Genomic DNA, 12817 nt, shown 5'->3' with positions numbered 1-12817 from the left:
GCCCAATGGCGTTCCTTGCTAGTCTGACAGACTTGCAAACAAGTCGTTTTGTGGGTCACTGTTATGTTGATTATAAAGCTATGGTAGGCAGTTTTGTAACGGCTAGCAATAGCAAGCTAGCTTTGAAAGCGTATAAAGGAAAAAAGATCCCATCCTCTTTTCAGAGCTCTCTAAAGCCACGCCTCATCATGTCATTTACGTTGTTTTAAAGGGACAGTTCACCCAAAAATAAAAAAATACTGTCATTATTTACTCACCCTCGAGTTGTTCTAAATCTTTATTCTGATGAACACAGAGAAAGATATTTGGAAGAATGCTTGGAACCAAACAGTTCTTGGCCACCATTGACTACCATAGTAGGAAAAGTACAATGGTAGTAAAAAGTGCCCCATTAACTGTTTGATTTCCTACATTCTTCAAAATATCTTCTTTTGTGTTCGTCAGAGCAAAGAAATATATAAAGTATTTTTCCTACTATGGTAGTCAATGGTGGCTAAGAACTGTTCGGTTTCAAGCATTCTTCCAAATATCTTTCTCTGTGTTCATCATTCATTCCAGATTTGGAACAATTTGGAGGTGAGTAAATGATGGCAGAATTTTGGGGTGAACTGTTCCTTTAAGTAACATTACTCAAGCATTTGACAGACGATTCTAAAGAATTTTAGGCTAAAAGACAAACAATCTGATTTAACGGCAGGGTTTATTGCTACTTACTTGTCCTGTAACCAACTGAGCTTTAGATACTTAAAAGACCTTCTATATTTAGAGCTCGCTCACTCTCTCTCTCAACTTTGTTTTGATGTTTTTCTTCTCTGTCATCTCTCTTTCTCTATTAACTGTGCTTTGCTCTCTCTCTCTCTCTCTCTCTCTCTTTCTCTCTCTCTCCCTCCCTCTTTCTCTCTCTCTCTCTCTCTCTCTCTCTCTCTCTCTCTCTCTCTCCCTCTCTCTCTCTCTCTCTCCCTCCCTCTCTCCCTCTCTCTCTCTCTCTCTCTCTCTCTCTCAACTGTGCTTTGATGTCTCTCTCTCCTCGTTCACCCTCAGATGTCCCACACCGCCACCAGTGCCTTTTGTCGCTCTATCAAGCTGCAGTGTGAGCTGTATCCCTCTCGTGAGGTGGCCATCTGTCTGGATCCCTACTGTGGCCTGGGGTTTGTCCTCTGGTGCCTCTGCAGGTGAGAGACGACACCTGACACAGTCCCCGGCTTAAAAACATTCACAACACGTTAAAGATTTCACAAATAAAAAAGAAATATATAATAAAATAATAATTTCTTTACACTTTATCTAAAATATCAATTTGTGATCTTCCTTTGTTTATTCAGATGTTCATTTTTGTTGTTAAAAGGAAATCGAGTGTATAGGAATACATTTACAATGGAAGTCTATAGGGCAAAATAACACACTTTTTTGTCAAGTTTTTAATCTCATTACTATTTTACATATGCTGAAACGTCTTGCTACATTGACTGAGTGTATTTTTAAACACATTTTTTATTTGTGTTTATAGTTAGCACAGTTGTTGTCTGTGGTTATCGACAGCACGCCACAGATTCTGTCAATACAGCGTAACTTGTCTTGAATCCGATACTTAACTTGAATTGTTTGATTCAAGCGATTCAATCATTAGTTATCAAAACTGCTGTCATAGTATTAAGGCAATTTTTAACTTACTCCACACAATTATTAAATCTGTGTCTCAAAAGTGCTGCCTTTTTTTTTGTGCTACATTCACAGTGAGTTCAGTGTGTGTGTGTGTGTGTGTGTGTGTGTTTATGCTGTGCTGTGTGTTCTCTTCTAGTGTACTCAGCTCCTGTCTTACTTGAGTGATGTGCTGTTCTCTCAGTGTGTCTCTTTTGTCAGTGTGAGCAGATTCTTGTGCTCTTGTGATGCGTTGTGTTGTGTTGTGTGTGTGTTTGCGGCGGTAACACTGTGTTCCCCTCTGTCTCTTCCTGCTGGGTGAAGTGTGTATTCAGGGCATCAGTCCATCTTGATTCCTCCGTCCGAGCTGGAGGTGAATCCTGCTCTGTGGCTGTTGGCTGTCAGTCAGTTTCGGGTCAGAGACACGTTCTGTTCGTACTCCGTCATGGAGCTGTGCACCAAGGGTTTGGGCCTACAGACAGAATCCTTAAAGGTAAAATGATTGATCTATCTGTCTGTCTGTCTGTCCGTCTGTCTGTCCGTCCGTCCGTCCGTCCGTTATCCATCCATCCATCAAACATCTATCATCCATCCATCTATCTATCTATCTATCTATCTATCTATCTATCTATCTATCTATCTATCTATCTATCTATCTATCTATCTATCTATCTATCTATCTATCTATCTATCTATCTATCTATCTATCTATCTATCTATCTATCTATCTATCTATCTATCTATCTATACCATCCATCCATCCATCCATCCATCCATCCATCCATCCATCCATCCATCCATCCATCCATCCATCCATCCATCCATCCATCTATCTATCTCAGTAGGCATGTCTTATATTTTTGAGCTCTTAATACTAAAGCTCTAAAATGTAATAACATTTTATTTGCAGTAAATGAAAGCAGTAGTGACGCAGGAGGATTGTTGGTGGTCTTGTGTGTCGGTGTGTGTTGTGTTCAGGAGGTGTGACTGCGTGTAATTAACGTCTGGGCCGAGTTAGTGAAGGAAAGGCCGCTCGTGCCTCCTGGCGAGTCTGTCTTGTAAAAACCTGTTTTATTTACTTTGATTTAGTCGTTGAGATTGCCATAGTCACTGACTGCAGTCAGGAGCAGAGTATAGTTTGTTAACGTCAAGACGATCGATGAGGAAGAAAAAGTCCTGGTGAAAGATGATTTTGTGGTACTATAAGGTAGATGTTCATGCTAAGTTTTTTTAAATTTTGATTTGCGCATAATTAAATGTTGATTTTAAAAACACATTGTTTAATGAATAAACAATGAGCACAAAAATTAATAAATGCAATAAAAATGTTCATTGTGTAGTCTGTTAACAAATTTAGTTGACTAATGTTAACAATTGAAATTTTATTGTAGGTTAGTTTTTGATTTTTGTTGTATGATAATCTTTAAAAATATAATATTTAATATTTTGCACAAAAATATTTTAACTCTGATACAACCTTTCTGCTGACATAACAGAGATTGAAAAATTACTAATATCATATTATTGCATATCATCCTGATGCGTAAAATGTATATAAAAATATGCAGGAAATGCATAAAAAATATGAATATAATAAAAAAATCACATGTACGTTTACAGAAGACAGTTTTGTTGCAAATGAAGTTTGTTTTCATTAAAAGTTGTATAATTTATGATTTATATGATTTATTTATAATAAAAATGATATAAATAACACAATGTAAACATTTTTTAAAAAGTTGATTCCCTTTCATTTTTACTGTTTCTTTATGAAGTTTAACATGCTGAATACGAAAATCACATACATTTTTTTTACCATCGACGGTACCCACAAAAAAACAAAAAAAAAATTTAACAGTTACTTAAAATGAGTCGTCCAAAACTTCATAAGTGTACATTTGATCGTTTTTGTCTTTTATGACTAATACTTTCTGTAATGAACCAAGTTCCAGACGTAGTCACCCATCATCGCTTCATCCCACCTTCCCTGTGCTACAGAAATTTTTCTGATTTTTTTCTGACAGTGACAAAAATTTGTACAGTTTTTGTTCATTTGCAATATAACCGATATAGTGTAATAAATTAAAATATACACTAAAACATTGACGCTGCATGAAAATAAATATTACCACAATATTTTGCACCACAGAATTGTACAAGAACTATAAAACAGTTGGGGCGAAACAACAATTTGTTACACTGTTATCATTAAAAATAAGCGAAGTGCAATTTTTTTCTGATTTAGCGTCAGTGGACAAACTCTACAGGACTGTTGCTCTTAACTTTATTTCGAATGTTATTTTAACGCAATTTCTCTGACCCGCTCCTCAGGCCCGTGGACTTGACCTGTCCCGTGTCAGGACGTGTGTGGTGGTGGCCGAGGAGAGGCCCAGAATAGCTCTCACGCAGTCCTTCTCCAAGCTCTTCAAAGACCTGGGCCTCCACCCGCGAGCCGTCAGCACTTCTTTCGGATGTAGAGTCAACCTGGCCATCTGCCTGCAGGTCAGTGGCGCATGTCTTCATATGCGTGGCTGTGGAAAGGCTCAGCAGCTAATGTGCTGCGGAGTGGACGTGAGGCTGAGGTCGGGCCGTAATCCCAATCCCATCTGTTTTACAGGTCGCAAATGCTGGGATTAGTGTTTTGAGTTTTCAGAGAGGTTTTACTGTCTTTAGTTCATGTTGTGAGGGAAAGTAGCTCTCAAAACATTACAGCATGTAGAAGTAATGCTGTTACGGTACAATTATAGTAAGCATATGTATATATGTTGCTACTGTAAAATTGAGATTACAGACATTATCTCGCGTTTAGGAATTGACCATAATAGTGACATATGAGCGTAATAAAAACATACAATTCGATTTTCTAAACAACCATATGCCTTACAGAATAGGCAGAAATGAAGATTTTGAGGTCTCCGCATGTTGTTTGATTTCACTGCTTTCATTTCCGATATATTTCACATTTATTTTTTGTCTTTGTCACACCCACAAATTTTCATCCCTTATTCCTCTTTCCTCACATTGTCCCCATGGCTCTCATCTGCGCGCTGGCTTTGGTAGCCCCACGGGCTCGGGAAGCTTGCCGATCAGGTAGGGAGGTCAAGACGCTCCTCCGGTCTGGCACTGGGTGTGGAAGGGTCAGATAGCTGCTTGGCTCTGGGTGCCTGAGCTGTGGGTGTGGCTTTTGCTAATGTAGTGGAACCGAATGAGCAGATCGTGTGAAATCTCAACATCCAGTTTATCAGACTAATAGACTAATAGCTTATCTGACCTACAGGGCCAGTTTCCTGGACTCAAAACGTGGTCATGTTGGAACAGTAGTACTATTTGGAAATAGGCCTGGATGATACAGTATATACTGTAGGTAGCTGACAAATATCGTACATGTGTCCTTCCTATGGCGTGACAGCAAACATTGAGAAAAAGCTAACAATGAAGATAAATCCCTCTTATGCTATGTTATATTATAAATATAAAGAATAATCAATATTATTAACCGTTTGTTTTCTACATTTTTGTTGTCACACCATAGGTCACATGTCATGTATTTGTTGACTACCCCATACTATAAAATATTTGGCTGGCTATATACTGTAAATATTAGGCAAAATCATGATGTATTTAATGCATTTTGTTTTTAGCTGTTAAGTTTTCTAAAGAAAGCTTCAGTAAAATTGTTTAGCAGTCTCTCACTAAATTGTATAGTGTATTATGTATATATTGCATTATTTTTTATAAATGTTGCTGTTTATAAGTCTTATATTAAGTCTATTTTAAACTTTTCTATGTTTGTATTTATATATGTTATTTATATTTAAATGTTTATTTTTATTAATTAATTTATTAATATAATTTCTTACTACTATTTACTACTTAATACTGTCTTGATTACTATTTATTTTCCTTTTACATTTAAATGTAATCATTTCGCTGATGCTTTTACACAATGTACAATCTATTTGAGTATTTGACAGTCATAATTCATTTTATTACAAAAAAGTATCCATATACATGTAAAAAAATTCAACCATTCAAGATTGTCAAATAGATATCAACGTTGAATAATATTTTATGTATATTGCACGGCCTTATTTGAAAACAGTTTTCAGGTTCAAACTGAGTCCAGGAAAGATGCCCACATTGTGATTTTACTACAGTTTGGTAAGATCCAAGCATCCCTGAATGAGATCGAGCTTACCTGGACACCTAGATCAAGGTCTTTGTGTTATGATACAGCTGCTTAAATCACACCAGATCATTAGAAGTGTTCGTTTAGTGTATCGCTCTATAATTATAGCCGTTCGATTGGATCCTGGTTCCCCACCCTCGGCCGCCACATTGTTTTGCGGTGACATCACAAACACAGGCGGCTTTGTAAGGAACACGAGTGCCTACACACGAAATATCACAGACGCTCGCACTGTATGAGTCAGTGAGCTGAAATGCGTCTCTGAGGACCGTATGGAGTCAGCGGGCCGATTGTTGTCCTCCAGATACAGGGAGACCTCTGCTGGCCCTCTGCTGGAAGGTTCTTTCATCTGGGACTCAGTTTGCTTTGTTTCGTGCTCCAGCGATCATAATCGTAATGGCACAGTCGATGCAAATTCAATAATGATCAGTCATGGAAAATAATGGCACTCATTTTAGCGTCGAGATGATGCATGTTCATTTGCGCTCGCAGACAGCAGTTGTTTGCGTTTCATCTCGATATTTCTACAAACTGTATCATCGAAGCAAAATAACACGAATAAACGCATGAAAACTTTTTGGAGACATGAAGTGGATATTCATAACCAGAAATATCTGTTAAATTAGTCATTTTAGTTTGGACGAACAAAAAAACATTTTGGCTCGCTTCTTTGCAGCACATTCGTCTCTGATCCTTTCCTGTCTGTGTTGGCAGTTCTCGGTCACTTGGAGCTTTAGGATGAACCAGACTTGAGTAAAAGTCAAAGGTCTGGCTCTACATAACTAGAGGAACAGGGATTCAGGGAACGTTCTGATATCTGGAGGCTTCAGCTTCATAAAAATTTTAAAACACAATCATAAAAACACACATTTGTCATTCAGGCTTCATAAACAAGTCCTATTTTCTGCTCCGCTATCTGTAACTCCATCATTTATTACAGCGCCGTGTGCCTTTCGGGCGACGGTGTAAATTTGGGGTCATTTCTGCCACAGTTTGCTGTTTGTCTCGTCCCCAAAATTAATTTCATTGATATCAGATGTGTTCTGTACTCGACTCGACTACTAACTAGTAAACTGCTTTAGCGGGTTGAAAATTGACCTGGATAGTTTTGTGAAAATGACTGTTAGTGTGTACGTCTGGTTAACTGTTGCATGATGGGTATTTCAGGGGACGTCGGGACCAGATCCAACTACAGTGTACGTGGACATGAGAGCTCTCCGACACGACAGGTGAGAGTTAAACGATATCTATGTAGACGGCTTCATCAGATGCACGTGCCTGGCCCGAAGTTAACTTCCAGTATCTGTTTGTTTGTAATGTACCAGTTTCATTTATATTCATATTTATTTGATTGGATATCAATTGTATTAAATTAAATTAAAAGTACTCAACAGTTATTCTTTGTAGGTCTATTGGAAATTAAGTTTGGGCCACATGACGTTTGTTTTTGCTGCTGAAACGGTCTACTGTATAGAAGGTTTCGTCAGATGCGCGCGCCTGACCCCATAACTTCCGGTCTGTGTTTGGCTAGTTTCTAATAATATAACTATTTCTGTTTTATTCAATTTATGTTCATATTAATTTGTAATATTTATTTTACTGTATTTTACTGTAATAATTGTATTAAATAAACAATTTGTTGAATGGGTCCTGTAGCTCAGTCGCGTTTAAACAAACCGTGTGGTACATTGACATCTAGCGGTTGAGCTTGGTATCGCAGTCTAAATTCAAAATATTGGAGACAAAAGTTTAGCCAAGTTACGGTTCTTCTTCTTTTGATTATTATTCAGAAATAATCTACAGGCACTCTATTGTTTGTGAATGTGTACCGGAAGTGAAGTTGGGGTCACAAAAGTGCGCATGCGCAGTAACTTTATGTTGTTAAGTTGAAACCGTCTATATACAGTAAGTAGACAAAATGTCGGGATTGCAGTAGTGATGTCATCAAGTGTTGTTTAGGGTGTACATTTATATTTAGGGTGTAAATAAAACGGAGTAGGGTGACCACCATATGACAATGAAATGTTAATGTAATTTTAGGTTATAATTTAGTGATAGCAAGTGAGGGGCACATACTGTCAGAAATAAGGGGCACATAAAATGTCAGTCAAAAATATTTGAAAAGTTAATAAAGGTTTGGTTTACGTTTGCAGTGCAATACAAAACATGAGTGTGGAATTAATGTCATTTAAATGTAATGTTCAAACAGTTTCTAAGAAAGTTTTGTAACATACAGTACTTTGCTCCTAGGTGTATTTTTCCCATTTTTTGTATGCACATAAATGTGTCCAGCCGACTCTTTCCTCTGTTGACTTTAATAGAGGGACAATAAATTCTGCCGCTGTATAATTCCACTGCTCCAAAGTTGGACTGTCATCTCGAGCCCTAATCGTGGCCCACCGCCAACACGCTAAATCAAATCCCAGTCACAATATTTGCTTTTATTTGACAGAAACATATCCAGACAGGAGCATTATATTATTCTTCCTCGCTTTGTAATATCATTTTGCTTATTCATGAGTGTTGAGATATCTCGTCAACAAAATGTCAAGTCTAGATCACTCTGGTGTTTACAAGCATGATGAAAGCAACAGTGTGTTTGCTTCTCCTCAGAGTACGGCTGGTCGAGCGAGGCTCTCCACACAGTTTACCCCTCATGGAGTCTGGAAAGGTACCTGCTGGACTCTTTACAACAACAATGCTTTGATTTGAGCTCATCTGGCTGATAATTGTTTGAGTAAATTGATGAATCTGTTGTCAGATTTTACCTGGAGTACGAATCATCATCGCCAATCCTGAAACCAAGGGACCCCTGGGAGACTCTCATCTAGGGGAGGTGAGTTCATCACAGAGAAAATAAATGATGGAAATCTTTTCAATTGGAGTCAATTGTTTTTTGTCTGTGTAGATCTGGGTTCACTGCGTCCACAACGGCAGCGGTTACTTTACGGTGTACGGAGACGAGGCCCTGCAGTCCGATCACTTCAACTCTCATCTGAGCTTTGGAGATACTCAGACCGTGTGGGCACGTACCGGTTACCTGGGCTTCCTTCGGAGGACCGAGCTTACGGATGCAAGTGGAGGTGATCCCAGCAAAGCATTTTTAGTTTACAGAATAATGAAGATTTGGTAATTTGCTCAACTTCAGGCCATCCAAGATGGATGACATTGTTTCTTCAGTAGAATATGAAGATTTTTAGTGGAAACGGTGGTCCTTGGAGATTTATAAAATGAAGAATCACAGCTGCTGTCACTTTGATTAGATACAGGTAGCGCAAAATGAATCCCCCCACGGTTTCTAAAAATCTTCCTTTACTGTTCCATTGAAGAAAAAATGTCACCTGCATCTTGGATGGCCCAAGTAAAATTGGAACATTTGAAGCAAAATAACCCCTTAAGTGCTGATCATACCCTGACAATGATTCTGAATTTGTTTCCAGAACGGCATGATGCTCTGTATGTAGTCGGAGCCTTAGATGAAGCCATGGAGCTGAGAGGAATGAGGTATCACCCCATCGACATCGAGACCTCAGTTATACGCACCCACAAGAGCATCATGGAATGGTACGACCTTCTTACCTATAGATGTTCTGTTGAAGAGATTCGTTTCAATCAAAATTAGGGCTGTCAAATGATTATTCGCATCCAGAATAAACATGTGTACTGTGCATACTAATTTTGTATTTATAAAAACAGGCATATATTTAGGAAAAATATAAAAATGAATAAACATTTATATGTCATTTAGGTTATTGGTAAATAAATAAATAAATTCCTAAATGTTTATACATACAAAATTAATATGCATGGTATAATGTAAACATAAACTTTTATTCTGGATGAGATTAATCGCTATTAATTGTTTGACCGCCCCAGTCAATATGAAATATAATTGTTGTAAAGAACATATTATTTTTGGCAACGTTTGTGACCCTGTCTGTGAAATCTAATTATGAGATTAGAGCATCAAAGTAGTCCCAGCATAAAATGACAAATATATAGATGTGTTTATTGCTGTAAATAATAGATTATATAATAGTTTGTGAGCGTATTCAAATTGTCATTTAATATTCTGAAATAAATTATTTTAAATGCTAAAATTAATTCTTTATGGACACCAAGTTGTTATTTCCCCCAAATGAATTATTATTTTGAACAAAAAACAACGAAAAAGGTTTCCTAAACATTGATTTAAAGATTTATTGAGTCTATTATGACAGAATGTTCTTTACATTAAAGAATGATTTTACGTAAAAAACTGAATTTTGTTTTTAAATGATATTAAATATTTAATTAAGCATTTGATTAAAATTCCGTGAAATACCAGAAAAAATATAGGTATATATATAGGTATCTAGGTAAATGTATAGGTATTTTACTCAAATAAATCTGTCTGCGTTTCAGCGCCGTGTTTCCGTGGACCAACCTTCTGGTGGTGGTCGTGGAGCTGGAAGGTTCAGAACAGGAAGCTTTGGACCTGGTTCCGCTCGTAACTAACGCGGTTCTGGAGGAACACTACTTAATCGTGGGCGTGGTGGTCGTGGTGGACATCGGCGTCATTCCCATCAACTCTCGCGGAGAGAAACAGAGGATGCACCTGCGAGACGGCTTTCTGGCCGACCAGCTAGACCCCATCTATGTGGCGTATAACATGTAGCACGAGCGTCTGTGTATGGAAGCCTTTGCTGCGTATGTCTGTGCGTGTTTTGCCGTCTGCACACCACTGGTTTGGCATTCTACAGCAAATACCGCAAAACACTTACAGGAAGAACTTTTACAAAGCCAAACTGGCAGAAGGATTCAAGTCCCCTGAAGGCCAGAAGAATCGCCTCTGCTTTCGCTTGCGTGCGTGTCGCTTTGTTTTTACGTGAGGTGTTGCGACGCTATTCATTTTTATTCCACCCTACATGAGCGAAGGGTCATTTGAAATATCTGCATACTAAACGTGCGTTTTAAGTTTGCCGATTATTTGGAGGAACTTGTTGCAAGTATACATGATATCAAAAACCCTGGACGCAATTTCTGTCCTGTTATTTTAAAAAGGTACAAAAACACATTTGTATGTATGTCGCAGCCGTCCTTCAGCAATTTGCCGGTTTAGTTTTTCAACCTTTGTAAATGTTCTCCGACAGCAGAAAGCAAAATAGAAAAAAGACCGTCCCCCAGCTTTTACACTTCCATGTTTCATTTCATTGTACAAAGCTGATGGCTTAACGAAGTCGGTTGATATTGTGTAATTATGTACAGATAATAGTTCTTATTTATTTTGCTCTTTTTAGAATCGATGAGCGAAGACATTCGGAAATGTTTTCCTCATTAAATAATATTGCTGATATAAAACATTGTATCATCTTGTGTGAGTAGTATCACATCAAGCATATGTAAAAATATAAATATACATACAAATATATATATAAAAAAAGATAAGTATATATGAAATAAGATGATCTCCAAATCACCAATGAAACGTTTCTAATGCAGTACTTCCCACTTGCATGGTGTCTGTTGGAAACTCAACTGACTGATCGATCAACGTTACCCACAAATAATACAAACTCATGTTACACGTGCGTGTAGCTGGAACAAATGCTTTTTAATTGAAATTAAATCTCCCTTACAGAGCGAAAACAAACCCTAAAATGTGCCTGGAATTTTGTTTACGTTGTTTTACAACTTCTGCACCACAATTCTGCTTGTTTGTTGTGTTATGTTGCTCCTTGAATTGAGTTTTTAGCTTTTGTATTGTTTCGAGTGTTTTCATCATTATTTATTGCCACGAGCTTTTTACACAAGTGTGTTTTTTGTTTATCGCTCATCCAATGGTTTGTGTAGCCTACTACGAAACATCGCAATACGTCTTTTTTTCAGTGGTGTCCGTATCCTCACAGAAACATGGCCACGACAGCTTGTCCTTTTAAGTGAGCGTTTTCATTTATAATGCGCCAGACTGGTATTTTATGAAAGATTTACGTTAATGCCTTCACTTTCTACCCCTCACGTGAAATGATGTTTTTTTAAAACGGCTTGTTTTGGAAATACATGCCAAAGCCTGCAGACTGTTGACCCGTGCAATACGAGCAAAGCATGAAAAAATGCAAACAAAAATCGGGTGAAGAGGAAAAGAGAACTGTGCCATTCTCTACCATGTACCAGCTGCATTTCAATGTGATTTACAAACATTACATCGTATCAAATTCCTATTCAGGATTGTTCGTATTATCACGTCCTGCCTGTTGATAAATATAACGGCAGATGTCATCGATCACGTTATTTCCTGAAGATGCAGCGGTGGGAATCGTACTGCAATCTGATATCAACACCCTCCGGTCTCAGAGGTCGATTTACAGGCAACCTTTTGATTTTTGGGGATTGGTGTAAGACGTTACCGTCTATGTGGACTGAGTTTACACTTATTCACAAAGTGACAATGCAATGTTCTATTTTTTTTGTTCTTTTTTTTTTTTAAATGAAGGAAGTCTTAACATGTCTGGAAGATCTATGCCCGGTTTCACAGACGAGGTTTAAGGCTAGTCCCAGACTAAAATGAATGTTTGACCCGTCTTAACGGAAGAAAAAAAACTCACCCTGACATATCTTAAAATACGTCAGTGCCATTGTTTTGTCTCAAGATGCAAACCAGTAATGTTTTTTTCGAAGGCATTTAGACTAATAAACTAAGGTCTGGTCCTGGCTTAAACTAAGCATTGTCTGTGAAACCGGGCCATGTGGTGTTGCCATTCCCATACAAAACGGAAATCTTTCCCCAAGGAAAAAATGTGCACATAACTTTCAACCTGTGAAGTTAATTCCCTTTTTCGTTGGAAATCTGGACTTACGTGAGCGAGTCTGCATGGTGTCTGTAAATATCGTTGGTTAGCGAAAAAAAGACAAAAAACAATTTATTTTGTATGGTGCAGGTGTGTTTGAAATTCTGTTTTGTACACATGATTAAAAGTATTAAATGACACTTTTATAGAAGCCTGCTTTGGC

General features: G+C 37.8%; 1 protein-coding gene across 9 annotated transcripts in view; it reads left to right on the top strand.

The window, feature by feature from the left end:
- dip2ca (disco-interacting protein 2 homolog Ca) overlaps positions 1-12805 on the top strand; it is a 100161-nt gene extending 87356 nt beyond the window's left edge. For 5 of the 9 annotated variants that reach the window (XM_057323150.1, XM_057323147.1, XM_057323149.1 and 2 more), the window contains 10 exons: positions 1042-1172; positions 1963-2131; positions 3970-4140; positions 4699-4728; positions 6995-7056; positions 8441-8498; positions 8589-8663; positions 8736-8910; positions 9268-9391; positions 10232-12805. In XM_057323150.1, coding sequence (XP_057179133.1) covers positions 1042-1172; positions 1963-2131; positions 3970-4140; positions 4699-4728; positions 6995-7056; positions 8441-8498; positions 8589-8663; positions 8736-8910; positions 9268-9391; positions 10232-10484 — 1248 coding nt within the window. In that variant the 3' untranslated portion in view covers positions 10485-12805. The remainder of the gene's footprint in view (positions 1-1041; positions 1173-1962; positions 2132-3969; positions 4141-4698; positions 4729-6994; positions 7057-8440; positions 8499-8588; positions 8664-8735; positions 8911-9267; positions 9392-10231) is intronic. The other 4 variants (XM_057323153.1, XM_057323151.1, XM_057323148.1 and 1 more) reach the window with 1 other exon arrangement.
- Positions 12806-12817: the final 12 nt, after the last annotated feature.

Source organism: Triplophysa rosa, linkage group LG23 (assembly GCF_024868665.1).
Source record: "Triplophysa rosa linkage group LG23, Trosa_1v2, whole genome shotgun sequence".
Lineage (NCBI taxonomy): Eukaryota > Metazoa > Chordata > Actinopteri > Cypriniformes > Nemacheilidae > Triplophysa > Triplophysa rosa.
The sequence above is the reverse complement of the archived record's forward strand: the minus strand, read 5'-3'. Positions and strand labels throughout refer to the sequence as shown.